The sequence below is a fragment of the Microcaecilia unicolor genome, chromosome 6, assembly GCF_901765095.1.
Source record: "Microcaecilia unicolor chromosome 6, aMicUni1.1, whole genome shotgun sequence".
NCBI classification, from domain to species: domain Eukaryota; kingdom Metazoa; phylum Chordata; class Amphibia; order Gymnophiona; family Siphonopidae; genus Microcaecilia; species Microcaecilia unicolor.
This window is the reverse complement of record NC_044036.1, coordinates 345876665-345893643: the sequence shown is the minus strand read 5'-3', so window position 1 is coordinate 345893643 and position 16979 is coordinate 345876665. Positions and strand designations below refer to the sequence as shown.

The window sequence follows — 16979 nt, the reverse complement described above, 5'->3', positions numbered from 1 at the left end:
AAGAGTGGTATTAGTGGGGAGAGGTTGGTATGTGTGGCAAGTGGGTTGAGTAAATGTATAAGGTTTGTGTGGGAGTAAGAGTGGTATTAGTGGGGAGAGGTTGGTATGTGTGGCAAGTTGGTTGAGTAAATGTATAAGGTTTGTGTGGGAGTAAGAGTGGTATTAGTGGGGAGAGGTTGGTATGTGTGGCAAGTCGGTTTAGTAAATGTATAAGGTTTGTGTGGGAGTAAGAGTGGTATTAGTGGGGAGAGGTTGGTATGTGTGGCAAGTTGGTTGAGTAAATGTATAAGGTTTGTGTGGGAGTAAGAGTGGTATTAGTGGGGAGAGGTTGGTATGTGTGGCAAGTTGGTTGAGTAAATGTATAAGGTTTGTGTGGGAGTAAGAATGGTATTAGTGGGGAGAGGTTGGTATGTGTGGCAAGTGGGTTGAGTAAATGTATAAGGTTTGTGTGGGAGTAAGAGTGGTATTAGTGGGGAGAGGTTGGTATGTGTGGCAAGTGGGTTTAGTAAATGTATAAGGTTTGTGTGGGAGTAAGAGTGGTATTAGTGGGGAGAGGTTGGTATGTGTGGCAAGTGGGTTGAGTAAATGTATAAGGTTTGTGTGGGAGTAAGAGTGGTATTAGTGGGGAGAGGTTGGTATGTGTGGCAAGTGGGTTGAGTAAATGTATAAGGTTTGTGTGGGAGTAAGAGTGGTATTAGTGGGGAGAGGTTGGTATGTGTAGCAAGTGGGTTTAGTAAATGTATAAGGTTTGTGTGGGAGTAAGAGTTGTATTAGTGAGGAGAAGCTGGTATCTCTGCGTGTGGGTTTAGTAAATGTGGAAGGTTTGTATGAGGATATTTGCAGGATGTGTAGACAGGGAGTGTGGTCATGGGAAGTAAGTAGATGGAGATGTTTTTATATGAGGTGCATAAAGTGAAGAGATCCTTCTAAGACTGTTGCTGACAATTGAGAACGATGTTTGTGCCTAGTTAGACATCAGTGAATTAATCACTAATTTTGTAAACAGGAACGCTTAAAAGCCTAAGCTGCTGTACCCTTCTTGAAAACCTTTAATTAAATAGTAGCATCATGAACAGAGTTGGTAAAGGAGTTTTGGGGAAAAAGGGGGGGGGGTGACCCGCTATTTGTATTAATGAGAAAAGAGAGCACTGATTTATAGATTGTGTGAGGGGGGGGGGGGTGCCAGAAACACTGGCACCAGTCCTGCTGCAGAGACAGCATATATTTTTATTTATTTATTTAATTTCTTGCATTTGTATCCCACATTTTCCCATGTTTTTGCAGGCTCAATGTGGCTTACATTATGCCATAATGGCGATCGCCATTTCCGGAATGAGAAATACAAAGTGGTATTGCATTAAAGTTGATAAATGATAGAGTAAATTATAGAGTAAGTTAGATAGATATGGGGGAGGCACATTGAATCTGTGATCCCCATTCTTCATCCTCTCCCACTGATAGTGACTCAGAAACTATAGGACTGATACTTCCTGACCTACAGATGATTAATCTACCATCTGGCAAACTTTATGTTAAATGCAAATGCCAGGCCCATAGATTGAAAGGTGAAATTAGTTCTTACCTGCTAATTTTCTTTCCTTGAATCCTACCAGACCAGATAAGAACCTGTGGGTCCATCTGCTTGTCGATGGATGCAGACCCACAGGTTGTAGACTGGTCTGGTGAAGATGATAAAGCTGATCTTAATACAGTCTATGCCACATACTAAACATGTATACTCTGGAGGAAAGGAGAAACAGGGGTGATATGATACAGACGTTCAAATATTTGAAAGGTATTAATCCGCAAACGAACCTTTTCAGGAGATGCAAAGGTGGTAGAATGAGAGGACATGAAATGAGATTGAAGGGGGGCAGACTCAAGAAAAATGTCAGGAAGTATTTTTTCATGGAGAGGGTGGTAGATGCTTGGAATGCCCTCCCGCGGGAGGTGGTGGAAATGAAAACGGTAACGGAATTCAAACATGCGTGGGATAAGCATAAAGGAATCCTGTGCCGAAGGAATGGATCCTCAGGAGCTTAGTCGAGATCGGGAGGCGGGGCTGGTGGTTGGGAGGCGGGGATAGTGCTGGGCAGACTTATACGGTCTGTGCCAGAGCCGTTGGTGGGAAGCGGGACTGGTGGTTGGGAGGCGGGGATAGTGCTGGGCAGACTTATACGGTCTGTGCCAGAGCCGGTGGTGGGAGACGGGGCTGGTGGTTGGGAGGGGGGATAGTGCTGGGCAGACTTATACGGTCTGTGCCCTGAAGAGGACAGGTACAAATCAAAGTAGGGTATACACAAAAAGTAGCACATATGAGTTATCTTGTTGGGCAGACTGGATGGACCGTGCAGGTCTTTTTCTGCCGTCATCTACTATGTTACTATATGAACTTTTATTTTAATGAATTTTCATGCTGCTTATAGATGCTGGATTCAAAGCCATGTAAACCAAAGTTCTCCATATATCTGCAGAACACACAAAGCATAACAGCATGCTCAGACAGACACACATGTACATGAAGCCCTAGTACAGAACAGTCAGCAGGAACAGGGCTGGTGGGGAGGGGGGGGGCAAGATTCCTCTGGACTCGGCCTCCCAAGCATAGGCAACAACAGTGTAAGGTTTCTCCCTCGCTCACATACACACTGCTCCACCACAGAACAGGCACAGCACAGGCAGCAGCAGTGCAATCGTCCCACCTCTATAACAGAGTGCTTTAAAACTGTTCTGGAAGTCGGAATAATCCATTCTTCATGTCTGCACAATCTTTATTTCTTCTTTGAGAATGCCAGCAGTGATATAGATTATTTCTAAATTGTGATGGTGGTTTTAGTGACACGTATACCTGTCCACTCTGAACTGACTGATTTTAAACATGCCACTGAATGATTTTTACTGACATCCAGCTGCAGTAGGCTTAAATTAGTGAGCAAAATCTTAAGTAGAGGAGTGTGGTAGCCGTGTTAGTCCACTCTTAAGGTTATCAATAGAAATCAAACAAAATAAAACATGGAAAAGAAAATAAGATGATACCTTTTTTATTGGACATAACTTAATACATTTCTTGATTAGCTTTCGAAGGTTGCCCTTCTTCGTCAGATCGGAAATAAGCAAATGTGCTAGCTGACAGTGTATATAAGTGAAAACATTCAAGCATTACTATGACAGTCTGACAGGGTGGGAGGATGGGGGTGGGTAGGAGGTATGCATGGGGACATCAAAGCATATCATTGATATTCTAACAGGATGGGTGTGGATAGGTGAGGGGTGGGGTGATCAACAGAGACATACAGCTTTATGGTTTATAATGGGCTAGGAACCCCAGATCCTTGTTAAGTCCTTTCTGTTGGGTGAGCAAAATCTGAAAGGCTTTGTAGCCTTGAGCTATCTGTGGATTAGATTCTGGTTGAAAGTCTGGATGCAGGAACCTGGTCTATTTTATATTCTGTACAGGTGACAAAGGGATGTTGCTGTGGAGAGGAAACTGGGTGACCTTTCTTGACACCATGCTGCAAATGATTGTGGTGGGGCTGACGGGTCGTAGCTTGCGATTGCCAACAAGGATTCGCTCCATGTACATTGACCCCGTCTGGCACAAGGAACGAATCTGTGTTGATGAAGCTAACAGAGAAGGTAAAAATTGTGGAAGTTCCTGTGCTTGTGTGTGACACTGAGAAGAGCCCTGTATGGCTTTACTCAACTCTATGCGTATTTTCTCTTCCAGTTGTTAGAGTTGCTGTTAATCATTGCTTGGACAATATTGTGGCAGGAGGAGTCCAAATTTCAGGCCTTCATGCTACTGTGGCTCCACGACGCCAGCAGCAGCAGACTCCACCTTTATTGGAGAAATACTTGTTTGTTCCCTACTTTGAAAGTGAATGTCTTTCCTCTTCTTCCACACTTCATGCTGTGCTGGAGAACTGCAAAGGTAAGCAAATCTCAAGGCTATTCTACATGTGATGAAAAGGGACGATTGGAGGGAGAATGTGTACGTCTGGCCACCAGGATAATGGAGTACAAGATAATGTTGCTTTATGTGTAGTCTGGCAGTCTTACAACTGCATATGGTCCTGGAAAAGTCATTTCTACCCCACGGCCACTTAGAGGGTCTATCTCCAGCACAGCTCAGGTCCACCTGCACCTGCCGCTTGTGTTCTACACTAGAACCCTTCTCCCACCAACTGGGTCCCAACTGCCTCTGGACGAGTCTCCCGCTCTCAAATTATCCCTGGTGATTTCAAGGTTACATAGAGGGGCATAATCGAAAGGGATGCCCAAGTTTTCCTGGGGCGGGGAAACCCGTATTATCGAAACAAGATGGGCGTCCATCTTTCGTTTCGATAATACGGTCGGGGACGCCCAAATCTTGAAATTTAGGTCATAGTAACATATATAGTAACATAGTAGATGACGGCAGAAAAAGACCTGCACTGTCCATCCAGTCTGCCCAAGAAGATAAATTCATATGTGCTACTTTTTTATTTGTACTGTCCTCTTCAGTGCACAGACCGTATAAGTCTGGCCAGTCCTATCCCCGCCTCCCAACCACCAACCCCGCCTCCCAACCACCAGCTCTGGCACAGACCCTATAAGTCTGCCCAGCACTATCCCCGCCTCCCACCACCAGCTCTGGCACAGACCGTATAAGTCTGCCCAGCACTATCCCTGCCTCCCACCACCGGCTCTGGCACAGACCGTATAAGTCTGCCCAGCACTATCCCCGCCGCCCAACCACCAGCCCCGGCACAGAACGTATAAGTCTGCCCAGCACTAGTCCCGCCTCCCAACCACCAGCCCCAGCACAGACCGTATAAGTCTGCCCAGCACTATCCCCGCCTCCCAACCACCAGCCCCGCCTCCCGATCTTGACTAAGCTCTTGAGGATCCATTCCTTCGGCACAGGATTCCTTTATGCTTATCCCACGCATGTTTGAATTCCGTTACCGTTTTCATCTCCACCACCTCCCGCGGGAGGGCATTCCAAGCATCCACCACCCTCTCCGTGAAAAAATACTTCCTGACATTCTTCTTGAGTCTGCCCCCCTTCAATCTCATTTCATGCCCTCTTGTTCTACCGCCTTCCCATCTCCGGAAAAGGTTTGTTTGCGGATTAATACCTTTCAAATATTTGAACATCTGTATCATATCACCCCTGTTCCTCCTTTCCTCCAGGGTATACATGTTCAGGTCAGCAAGTCTCTCCTCATACGTCTTGTAACACAAATCCCATACCATCCTCGTAGCTTTTCTTTGCACCGCTTCAATTCTTTTTACATCCTTAGCAAGATACGGCCTCCAAAACTGAACACAATACTCCAGGTGGGGCCTCACCAACGACTTGTACAGGGGCATCAACACCTCTTTTCTTCTGCTGGTCACACCTCTCTCTAAACAGCCTAGTAACCTTCTAGCTACGGCCACCGCCTTGTCACACTGTTTCATCGCCTTCAGATCTTCAGATACTATCACCCCAAGATCCCTCTCCCCATCCGTACCTAGCAGACTCTCACCGCCTAACACATACGCCTCTCTTAGACTTAGTCCTTAGACTTGGTCGTTTCTGAATTTCGACGATAATGGAAACCGAGGACTCCCATCTCAGAAACGACCAAATTGAAGCCATTTGGTCGTGGGAGGAGCCAGCATTCATAGTGCACTGGTCCCCCTGACATGCAAGGACATCAGCCAGGCACCCTAGGGGGCACTGCAGTGGACTTCACAAATTGCTCCCAAGTGCATAGCTCCCTTACCTTGTGTTTCTGAGTCCCCCAAAACCCACTCCCCACAACTGTACACCACTACCATAGCCCTTATGGGTGAAGGGGGACACCTAGATGTGGGTACAGTGGGTTTGTGGTGGGTTTTGGAGGGCTCACATTTACCACCACAAGTGTAACAGGTGGGGGGGATGGACCTGGGTCCGCCTGCCTGAAGTGCACTGCACCCACTGAAACTGCTCCAGGGACCTGCATACTGTTGCGATGGAGCTGAGTATGACATATGAGGTTGGCATAGAGACTGGCACAAAAGATTTTTAAAGTTGTTTTTTGAGGGTGGGAGGGGGGTTAGTGACCATTTGGGGGAGTAAGGGGAGGTCATCCCCAATTCCCTCCGGTGATCATCTGGTCAGTTCGGGCACCTTTTTGAGGCTTGGTCTAAGAAAAAAAGGACGAAGTAAAGTCGGCCAAGTGCTCGTCATGGACGCCCTTCTTTTTTCCATTGTGGGTCGAGGACGCCTATGTGGTAGGCACGCCGAAGTCCCGCCTTCACTACGCCTCTGACACGTCCCCGGGAACTTTGGTCATCCCCGCGACGGAAAGCGGTTGGGGACGCCCAAAATCGGCTTTCGATTATGCCGATTTGGGCGACCCTGGGAGAAGGATGGCTATCTTCCGATTTGTGTCGAAAGATGGGCGCCCTTCTCTTTCAAAAATAAGCCTGATAGTAAGTAAGTAATGGCAGATAAAGACCTGAATGGTCCATCCAGTCTGCCCAACAGTCACATTCATTAGGGGAGGGGTAAGGGAAAGGGGGGGGAGGGGGGAAAGGGGGAGGATGGAAAGGTGGGAATCAGCCAGTTGTTAATCAGAAAGGAAACAATGCCATATTTTGTCAAATTGCTTTATTGATTCAATAAAAATGATTTAAACATTCATTTTCAATTGTAGATTAAATCAATAATGAACGTGATATTATATACTTGATTATGGCTTTTCTTTGTTGTTTCTGGGACATAGACCATAGAAGTCTGCCCGGCTCTGTCCTTACATTCCAACTACTGGAGTTACCGTCAAAGCATATCTGAATGACTTGTCATTTGCGGGACACAGACTGTAAAAGTCTGCCTGGCACTGTCCTCATGTTCCAAATTACTGGGGCCACATTCCCAGTGGTTCCACAGTTCCTAGAAAGCACCCACAGACCAAACACACAAACCACCAGGATTCTTAGTCATTCCAGACAAGCAGAGGCAATAAACTAAAAATGTTTATTGTCATGAAAAATTAGAACAATGAACAGAAAAGGTGCATTCAGCAAACAGTAACAAGTAACTAAATATGGATCAATTGTAAATCTATCTAAACATTTGTTTACTATCTAAGCAGTACCTGGGCAGTTAGGGACATATAGCTGCTCGCTGGTTATCAAATATAACAATTCACAGGGCCTCAACAAAGAGATCTTTCTCTTCTCCCTGGCTAAGACTGGAGAAAAAGTCAATACATCCTAGCTGAATTTGAGCTCCTGGGCCAATCAGAGCCCAGAACAACAAGTTTTAAAAGTAGCTGGCCACATCACTGCAGGTTACTTCTTCTAAAGTAACTAAAGATGGAACAGTCATTTCTCTGTAACAGCTTTAAGCATAAACATGCACCACCTGCTGGCCAAACTAAAGAAATGCAGTTCAAGAAATGATACAGTTTTACAGGCTTAACAACCCACTGTTTTGCCACAGACGTCATATCGAAAATGCCCCGCCACGTAACTAAATCTATGTTCTTTGAAAATAAGCCTCTACATCATGCTACTTCTATTTCTAAAGTTCAGTTTGCCATCTCCAGGTTTTCTTCATTGATTGTATTTGTTTGGTCATTTTACTGTTGTAAAGCTGTTAAGAAAACAAAGTTTTATGTCAGGCTGTACCTGCTATACACTGCCTTGGCTGAATCTCTTTATAAAGGTGGCCAATAAATAAATAAATAAAAACCTATCTTGATATCCTGTACTGGAATAAGTGGGCAGAGTAGATGGTTGATTAGTCTTTTTCTGCCATCATCTATTATGCCATTCTGAATCAAAGCAGACACAGCAGTGTCACTGAGTCATCTGATCATTAGTTTGGTTTGACGAGTAACTATGAGCACAGGAGAAAGAGAAAAACCTTTCCTTATTAATCCGCAAACGAACCTTTTCCGGAGATGGGAAGGTGGTAGAACGAGAGGGCATGAAATGAGATTGAAGGGGAGCAGACTCAAGAAGAATGTCAGGAAGTATTTTTTCACGGAGAGGGTGGTGGATGCTTGGAATGCCCTCCCGCGGGAGGTGGTGGAGATGAAAACGGTAACGGAATTCAAACATGCGTGGGATAAACATAAAGGAATCCTGTGCAGAAGAAAGGGATCCTCAGGAGCTTAGCCTAGAATGGGTGGCAGAGCTGGTGGTTGGGAGGTGGGGCTAGTGTGGGCAGACATATACGGTCTGTGCTGGGGCTGGTGGTTGGGAGGCGGGACTAGTGCTGGGCAGACTTATACGGTCTGTGCCAGAGCCGGTGGTGGGTGGCAGGGATAGTGCTGGGCAGACTTATACGGTCTGTGCCAGAGCTGGTGGTTGGGAGGCGGGGTTGGTTGTTGGGAGGGTGGGATAGTGCTGGGCAGACTTATACGGTCTGTGCCAGAGCCGGTGGTGGGTGGCAGGGATAGTGCTGGGCAGACTTATATGGTCTGTGCCAGAGCTGGTGGTTGGGAGGTGGGGCTAGTGTGGGCAGACATATACGGTCTGTGCTGGGGCTGGTGGTTGGGAGGCGGGACTAGTGCTGGGCAGACTTATACGGTCTGTGCCAGAGCCGGTGGTGGGTGGCAGGGATAGTGCTGGGCAGACTTATACGGTCTGTGCCAGAGCTGGTGGTTGGGAGGCGGGGTTGGTGGTTGGGAGGGTGGGATAGTGCTGGGCAGACTTATACGGTCTGTGCCAGAGCCGGTGGTGGGTGGCAGGGATAGTGCTGGGCAGACTTATACGGTCTGTGCCAGAGCTGGTGGTTGGGAGGCGGGGTTGGTGGTTGGGAGGCGGGGATAGGGCTGGCCAGACTTATACGGTCTGAGCACTGAAGAGGACAGTACAAATAAAAAAAGTAGCACATATGAATTTATCTTCTTGGGCAGACTGGATGGACCGTGCAGGTCTTTTTCTGCCGTCATCTACTATGTTACTTATGGCTTTCTGTGAGGGCTGGGGGTTGTTTCCTAATACACACGTTTTATGAATTACATTTTGTGTTAATAACTTATCTCTTGATACTGTAGGGATGATAAGGGATTTACAAATCAAGATGGCCCAACATGGGGTTAAACTGGCCATTCCAGGGCTAAATGCTACAGAAAGTGGTCCAGTGACTGAGCCCTCCGAGAAGAGTCTCCTATATCTTCTGCACCAGATCTGCCGGCTGGAGCTCAATGGAAACCTGCACTCTGAACTGCAGGAGATGGTTAACCGGGAGAAGGCATGTCTTCAAGAGGATCCCCTGATCAATGGTTTATTGGATTCTCTGGCGCTGAAAGCCTGTCTAGACACAGCCCTGGAAAACAGAAGTAGTCACAGAATGAAGATTGTTGAGGTGAGCTAAAGTTTTGTAATCATCTCCCTTCACTCTGCGGTTTGTTTAATACCCGTAGAATTTTTTTCTCTCCTTCTCTTTTTCCAGCTTTCACTTTGAATAATCTATTCCAGTGTTTCCCAAGTCCAGTCCTGGAGTACCCCTTGCCAGTCAGATTTTCAGGATATCCACAATGGATATGCATGAAAGAGATTTGCAGGGTATAGAAATTAAGTTTATGCATATTCATTGTGGATATCCTGAAAACCTGACTGGCAAGGGGTACCCCAGGAGTGGACTTGGGAAATGCTGATCTACTCTCATGAGATGTCTCTCACCCCCTCACTGGGGATTCTTCTTGTTCCCCATCTTTGCCTCTGTTTTTTAAACTTTGCTTCTTACTTACGCTCTTTCTTTTCTTCTGCAGGCTTTGGCAGGAGACGGGAATCTGTCTTTCCGTATTCTGGCTCTTTTAAACACTCAGCCCTTGCTGCAGTTAGAGTATATTGCCACTGACGTTCAAACAGATGTCCTTCTGGCTGAGCAGAGCAGGTTGAAGGAGACTGGAATTTCTAGAGAGCAATGGGACCCTGAGAATGCTGCCCCAGGGGTCCTGGCCAATGCTGACCTGGTGATATGCGACTGTTCCACCCACTTTCTCCAAAATCCACTGCAGGCTCTAACTAACATGGCAGCCACAATAAAAGAGGGAGGATTTGTTTTACTACACACACTTCTCAAAGGAAACACCCTTGGAGAGACCATCTCCTTTCTTTTAAGTCAAGACCTGGAACAGAAGCATGGATTCCTATCTCAAGTAAGCCAGCTTCCTGTTTTGACTAAGTGTTTTCCTATCACTATAGAACTTGAAAATTATTAGGATGATTTTTATGTAACCCATGGCCTGGAAGTACGTTTTCCAAGGGGAATCCTGTACAGGAAAAGGGTGAAATAGTGGGTCGAGGTGCAGGTGTCGGTGTATCTGAAGAATGGTAACATGGACCTCTGGCCTATCTCCACTTCTTCCTATCTCATTCTGAATGCGAGGAGCAGGTGTAAATGTACCTGAAGAAATGGTAACAAGAACTTTCTATCTTCTGACATATCTCTATGTCTTCCTGAACGCGAAGAGAGTTTGGTCAACCTTGTCTAAAACAAAAGACACCTACTAAATCTTCTTAAAAAATCAAGAATAGTGACATTTAATGACTCACCTTTACAAATCTGATCTCAAGGTGATTTACAAACTTGTGAGCAATTAGTAGGTCCCTATCCTGTAGGGCTTACAATCTCAGTTATGCCTGAAGCACTGGAGGCTGAAATGACTTGCCCAAAGTCACATGAAGTGGGATTTGAATCCTGGCTTTCCTGATTCTCAGTCCACCACTCTAAGCACAGGGTTACTCCTCCATTCCAGTTACGCACTGCTTATAAGCTGTTTGTGTTTGTCTTGGCAGGTGGAGTGGGAGCAGCTGTTTGCTCAAGTGTCATTGGAACTGGTTGCAGTGAAAAGATCCTTTTATGGTTCTGTCATCTTTCTGTGTCATCGGCGGGTGCCGGAGAAAATTCCCATCTTCATGACTGTAGAAGATTCAAACTATAACTGGGTAGAACCTCTGAAGGTAACAGCTTTCAGTTCTTGGAATATGTTCCATTGAGGTTAATTTTAAGACACTTAGACATCGACTGTAGCTACCTAAATCACTCCTCTCCTTCTTTTACCCTCATTTTACCTCTACACAACATTAAATGTATATGTCACCTTGCAATGACAATGTTAACAAAACTATGTAAGCCACATTGAGCCTGCAAATAGGTGGGATAATGTGGGATACAAATGCAATAAATAATAGTGATTTATCTGGAAAAATTACCCCAACTGGCTGAAAATACAAGCTGTCAGGGTTTTAAATTATGGCTGTAGCCCTAGCAGCAGTCTTCTGCTACTACCTGTCACGGAACACCTAGAACTCATCTGGGGTTAACCCTGTGGCTACCTGGAGGGTCTATCCCCAGCACTGCTCAGGCCCACCTGCACCTGTGCTCTACACTAGCCAACCCTCCACCCCACCACACTGGGTTCCTCTTGCCTCTGGGCGAATCTCTCACTCTCAGGTTATTCCCCAGTGATTTCTAGGACACTGGGGCCACACTCCCAGGGGTTCCACAGTTCCTAGAAAGTACTCGCAGACCCAAAACACAAATCACCAGGATTCTTAGTCCAAGACATCAGAACTAATAAACTAAGGGTTTATTATCACAGAAATAGAACAGTGGACAATAAACAGGTAGAAAAACAACAAGCAAAAACAGGTAACTGAATAAGGATCAATATTAAAGCTATCTAGATACTTTGTCACTACCTGGGTAGCACCTGGGGAGTTTCAGGAAAATACTGCTCACAGTTCTTGAACAGGGCCTCAGGGCAAAGATGTTTACCCTCTGCACTCACTCTCTGAGACTGGGGAAAATCCAGTACCTCCTGACTGGATTTGAACTCCAGGGCCATTCAGAGGCCAGAGCACCAACTTTGAAAGTATCTGTCCAATGGCACTGCAGGTTGCCTTCCCACAGGGCTAAACTGAAAAGAAAGCAGCTTTCTCTGCAACAGCTTTAAAACAGAGAACAAATACCACCTTTTGGCCAAACAAGAGAAATACAGTACATGAACATATTAATGGAATTCACAGGCTTGAAAACCATCTGTTTCGCCACACTACCACTATATCTGCCATATAAAGAAAATCACTTTTCATATACAGATCAACCCCTAGCAGTAACACTGCAGGATTACCACTAGGGTGATAGCCACCATATTGAACTTTGGAAACTATGGGGTGGGGGTGGGAGATCACTTTTACCACAGTCTAGACTACCAAGGATTACTCGGGGTGAGTGCAGACGAGTTAGGGGTTGACCTGAGGAGGGGCTTGAAATGGGGGATTTCCTGTTGGATGGGGGCCGATCATGGGGGAAGGGTATCAAGAGGAAAGGTTTGCTCGGGGAAGAAGGGATTGGATTGAGAAGGGCCTTGGTTGTAATTTATATTTACTGCAGGAATCACTAACCTGCAGTGATGCTCGTAAATAATGCTGTGGTAAATACCCCTCAATATGCTGCAGCCAGTTGATAGGCAGTGTAGTGACGAGTCTTTTATTACAAGTGATCTCAACATTGTGTATTCTTGTACAACCTTTAGACGGAACTTGAAGAATTAAATGAGGTTACAAGAATTACTCCTGAGGGGTATTCTGTGCAACTGCACAATGCATCATTTGCCTTGAGGACACATACCTCCTTCTCTTCATCAAATGAAGGATGGAAAAAGCTAGAGGGGAATGGTGTAGTGTGGGGTATGAGGCTGACAAGATAGTGGTGCATGAGCCATGGGAGGGAAGACGGAAAACTAGGGAGTGTGCCAGGGAGGTGGTGCCACAGGGATAAAGGGGACTGGAGAAAGGTGGATGGTGTGTTTCATGGGGGGTTGGAGTGTGTACCTTGGGGGACTGGATAAAGCTGTAGGGAGCGATATGTTGTGGCATTGGAGACTGGTAAGCTATGGGTGTGGGGGACAAAAAACGGGATTTATCAAGGAGGGGTTACTGCAGGGAGGAGGAGGCTGGAGGAAGTGTGTTTTATGGTGGGGACTGGAGAAAGCTGCAGGGGGTGCATGGCATGGGGGTTAGGGAAGAGAAAGGAGATATGAGGGGAGGTAACAAAGAGATGTGAGGTAGTTGCCTGGGGAGGAGAAGGCATAAGGAGAGGTGGGATAGATGCCTGGAGGAGAAGGGGAGAAAATTGAGAGAGTGGAGTAGGTACCTGGGGGAAGAGGGGGAGGAAAGGAGAGAGGGTAGGTGCTTGGGGAGAGGGAGGTCTTAGCAATGGACAAAATTAGGGGTCTTGCTGGGAGTTAGGGGGGAAGTAAGTAAATGTTGAGAGGTGAAGAGAGAACTGCAGAGAGCTGGTAGAGAATGAACAGAGAGGGGGCAGGGCAGGGGTACAAAATGAGGAGGTATTTACCTTGAAGGTGGCACAGAAAAGGTTGGGGGCTGATCCTAGGTAGGGGAAGGGGTTCAAGCCAAGAGAGAGAACAGGGGTAGGAAAAGGCTGGGGTTGGAATAATTTCTTGCCTCAGGGAAGGAATCAGGCCTTACGATTGAGGAATTCTAGACAAATAAAGTATGAAGACAATTTTTCAAAACTTTTATACAGAAGTTTTTAAAATTTTACTTTTGAGCAGAATGCCCCCTGGAGTAAAGGATCTTCCCCCCTCTAAAGCACGCTAAGATCCCCTTCCAGACAGGTAAACCTTCAGCCATGTGCCTCCTCCAATTAATTTTGAGGCTCCTTGGCCCCCCAACAATCATTATCACCCCAACACCAGCTCTCTATGAATAATCTGAAAACTTCCCACGCTGTCTGCTGGAAGGACTTTTGAAGCTGTTCTGGAGACCCGTTTGGTTTTACTGGGGACTCAAATATATGAAAAGGAAAACCTATGGCATTTAGGCTCGGGCATGTTAACGTTCTGAAAATTGCATATAAGCAGCACGTGGTATCGGTGGAAATATAGAGAAAGAGGCTGTTTAATCATATCCTCTGCATTCTTCTTTCCAGACAATCTTGGCCAGCTCTTCAGAGCAGCCTTTGTGGCTGATGGCAACCAGCTGTGGGAACTCTGGAATTGTAGGAATGGTAAACTGTCTGCGACAGGAACCCGGGGGGCACAGGATCAGGTACGGAATGTACTTCTTAGATAAGTGTATGATATGGAGCAACCAAAGAACAGACCAGACTGAAATAAACACCACTGTCAGCCCAGGACGGAAGCTGGACTCATTAGGATTTTATGCCTTTTATTTTACAAATTTGATTTCTTTTAATGCAGATGCTGGAGCAGGAACTTGCTTGTTCCTGCACCACACATCTCTGTAGAAGCCCTAGTCGTGCAGTACGGGAACTGTCGTGTTGATCTTATGTCTCACAAGACCAGCATGGGAGTTCCCGCGCCACACAGCTCGGACACAGAGCTGTATGGTGCAGGAGCAGGGAAGTTTCCTGTTCTGGCAGCTGTCATGACAGCAGGGTAAAGATCAGTAGCTCAAGGGCTACTGGGGGTCTGGGTGGGGGTGGGAAGAAGGCTGCCTTGCGGAGATAGAGACTGGGGACTTGTTGGGATAAGGATAGGGGAGAGAGAGTGGCAGTAGGGGCTAGGAGGGGATGGTTCAGTAGCTTTCTGTGATACAAATTGGGGTGAGGAGGGATGGCTCACTGGCTTCCTTGGGTACAGATAGGGAGGGAGGGAGGGAGGGAAATGGGAATTGATATACCGCCTTTCTGAGGTTTTTGCAACTACATTCAAAGCGGTTTACATATTTTCAGGCCCTCATGATCAAAAGCAAACTCCAGCGCTAGAGGCTGTTAACGCCATACTAGCGCCGGAGTTTGCTGCCGACCCATGATCAGAGACCTCCAGCGCCTGAAAAAACGCACTTGAGGGCTCTTAGCGCAAGTAGCATGCAAATGCTAAACAGGGCTTCTAGCACAATTAGCTTGCAAATGCATGCTAATCAGCGCTTAGCGCATTCATCCCCAATGATCAGCGGCCAGCGCGCCAAAGATTGGGTCGCTGGCCGCGGCAAAATCAACGCCAGCTCTGAGCTGGCGTTAGACTTTGCGGATCATTGGGGAGGAATGGTGAGCCCTGTCCAGCATGCAGGTGGCATAACCAGTGCCATAAGTGGTCTGCTGATGGTATACATTTAACAGTGGCATGAGTGCACTCTTTGCTCAGCTGTACTAACTAGCAGGGATCCCAGGCCCTGCCAGCTCAGGATGTCACTGAAAACGCTGCTGTTCACTGTCTGCAGTCACCTCACATGTTCAGTTTTCAGCACATGCGCAAAAACCAAGCAGGTAAAGGTGTCAGCCGAGGTCAGGGTTTTTGCACATGCGCTGAAAACTGAACATGTGAGGATGCCGGTGTTGGTGGTGTCAGGGAGATGCAGCAGACTGCAAAGCTGAAGAGTGGCATTTCCAGCGTCATCTTCAGCTGCTGCCGACTACCACTAAATGTGCGCCAGCACAAGTAAGAGAGATGGAAAGCACAATCTTCATCATGTATGATTTTCATTCCAGTTTAAGAAATTTTCATTAACAGAAATGAGTAATTATAGTTCATATTTTATTTGGGTCAGTACTTTTTTTATATTCTTATCCAATTTTTATTGTTAAAAAATGATATATTCTAGTTCTCAAAAACTAATAACCAAAAATTTTCATTCTGATTTATTATTCTCATTAACAAAAAATATCCCTGCTCTACTGAAAGGGTTCCAGTGGAAGTGGTGAAAATGAGACCTATGTCTGCATTCAAGAAAGCACGGGACAAGCACATAGGGTCTCTGGGGAAAAGGATGGGGTTGTACAGCTGAGTGGTTGGAAGGGAGTAGCTTAATGATTTTTTATCCCCCCCCCCCCCCCTTGCAGGGTTGGGTAGCTTTACTGGGTTTGGGGGGGGTACGAGAAGGGGGATTTATGGGCAAGGGTGTCTTGATCCTGAATTTTTGTTTATACTCTCTAAAAATTGTTCTAAAAACAGGGGGTTACTTACTTTGTATATGAATAACAAATGGGGTTTTTTTTTTCAGAAATCAATGTTTAATGGTTGTTATTTTTCTTGTATGTTTCAATAACGGCCTCCATTTAAAAAAAGGAAAAAAACAACTGAGATTTTTTCCAATTTGTTTTAAAAATGACAGTCTTTTCACTAAATCACCGTAAAACTCTGGAATGCGTGCCAGAGTATGTGATAAAAGTAGCACAGCTGGATTGCAAAGGGTTCAGACAAGTACCTGGAGGAAAAGTCTATTAACCATTATTAGCCACAAAGACTTAGAAAAGCTACTGGTTATCCTTGCAAATTTGTGAAATGGCCTGGATCTATTCTTTGGGATCCTACCAGGTTCTTGTGACTTTCGTTTGCTACTATTGGAAGACAGGATGCTGGCCTCTAAAGCATCTTTGGTTTTGACCTAGTAAGGCTGTTCTTGTGTTCATATGTTACATGAAAGATTTAAAAAAATTTGAAGAGCAGTGACAATTATTTTGTTTGGGTTTCAGGTGCATCTTTGTATCAAACTTAGAAACTTCCTCAGTCATTCCCTGCCTTCATCCTACTTCAGCAGAGACACAAACACTGCTACGAAGAGACCTGGCAATGAATATTTATCGGGATGGACAGTGGGGTGCCTTCCGACATTCCCTGCTGCAGCAAGGTGACTTTCTTGGTATCACCTGAACTTAGGAAATTCATCTTCCTCAGCACACCCTCCACTTCCGGCCATGTACACTGCTGCTTGCTTTGCATTGCTATGACCCTAAGTTTGCGTTCCCCAGATTGCAACACTGCGTAATGTTTTTATTTATTTATTTGTTACATTTGGATCCCACCTTTTCCCACCTTTTTGCAGGCTCAATGTGGCTTACATATTACCGTTAACGGCGTTAGCCGATTCCGGTCTGAACAAATATATGGTGTGGATTAATTCAAGGCGGTTTTGTGGTAGAATGAGGTACAGTTGGGGGAGCTTAGAGAGGGAGAGGGTAGGAAGGGTCAGGTAATGTCCAATACGGTCTTTGGTTCCATTGTGTCATAAGTGTCCAG

At 45.9% G+C, this 16979-nt stretch overlaps 1 protein-coding gene across 3 annotated transcripts in view; it reads left to right on the top strand.

Moving 5' to 3' along the window:
* FASN (fatty acid synthase) overlaps nt 1-16979 on the top strand; it is a 126184-nt gene that overhangs the window by 61377 nt on the left and 47828 nt on the right. For all 3 annotated transcript variants that reach the window (XM_030205194.1, XM_030205192.1, XM_030205193.1), the window contains 7 exons: nt 3457-3636; nt 3728-3931; nt 9024-9334; nt 9741-10130; nt 10771-10935; nt 13931-14049; nt 16436-16590. In XM_030205194.1, coding sequence (XP_030061054.1) covers nt 3457-3636; nt 3728-3931; nt 9024-9334; nt 9741-10130; nt 10771-10935; nt 13931-14049; nt 16436-16590 — 1524 coding nt within the window. The remainder of the gene's footprint in view (nt 1-3456; nt 3637-3727; nt 3932-9023; nt 9335-9740; nt 10131-10770; nt 10936-13930; nt 14050-16435; nt 16591-16979) is intronic.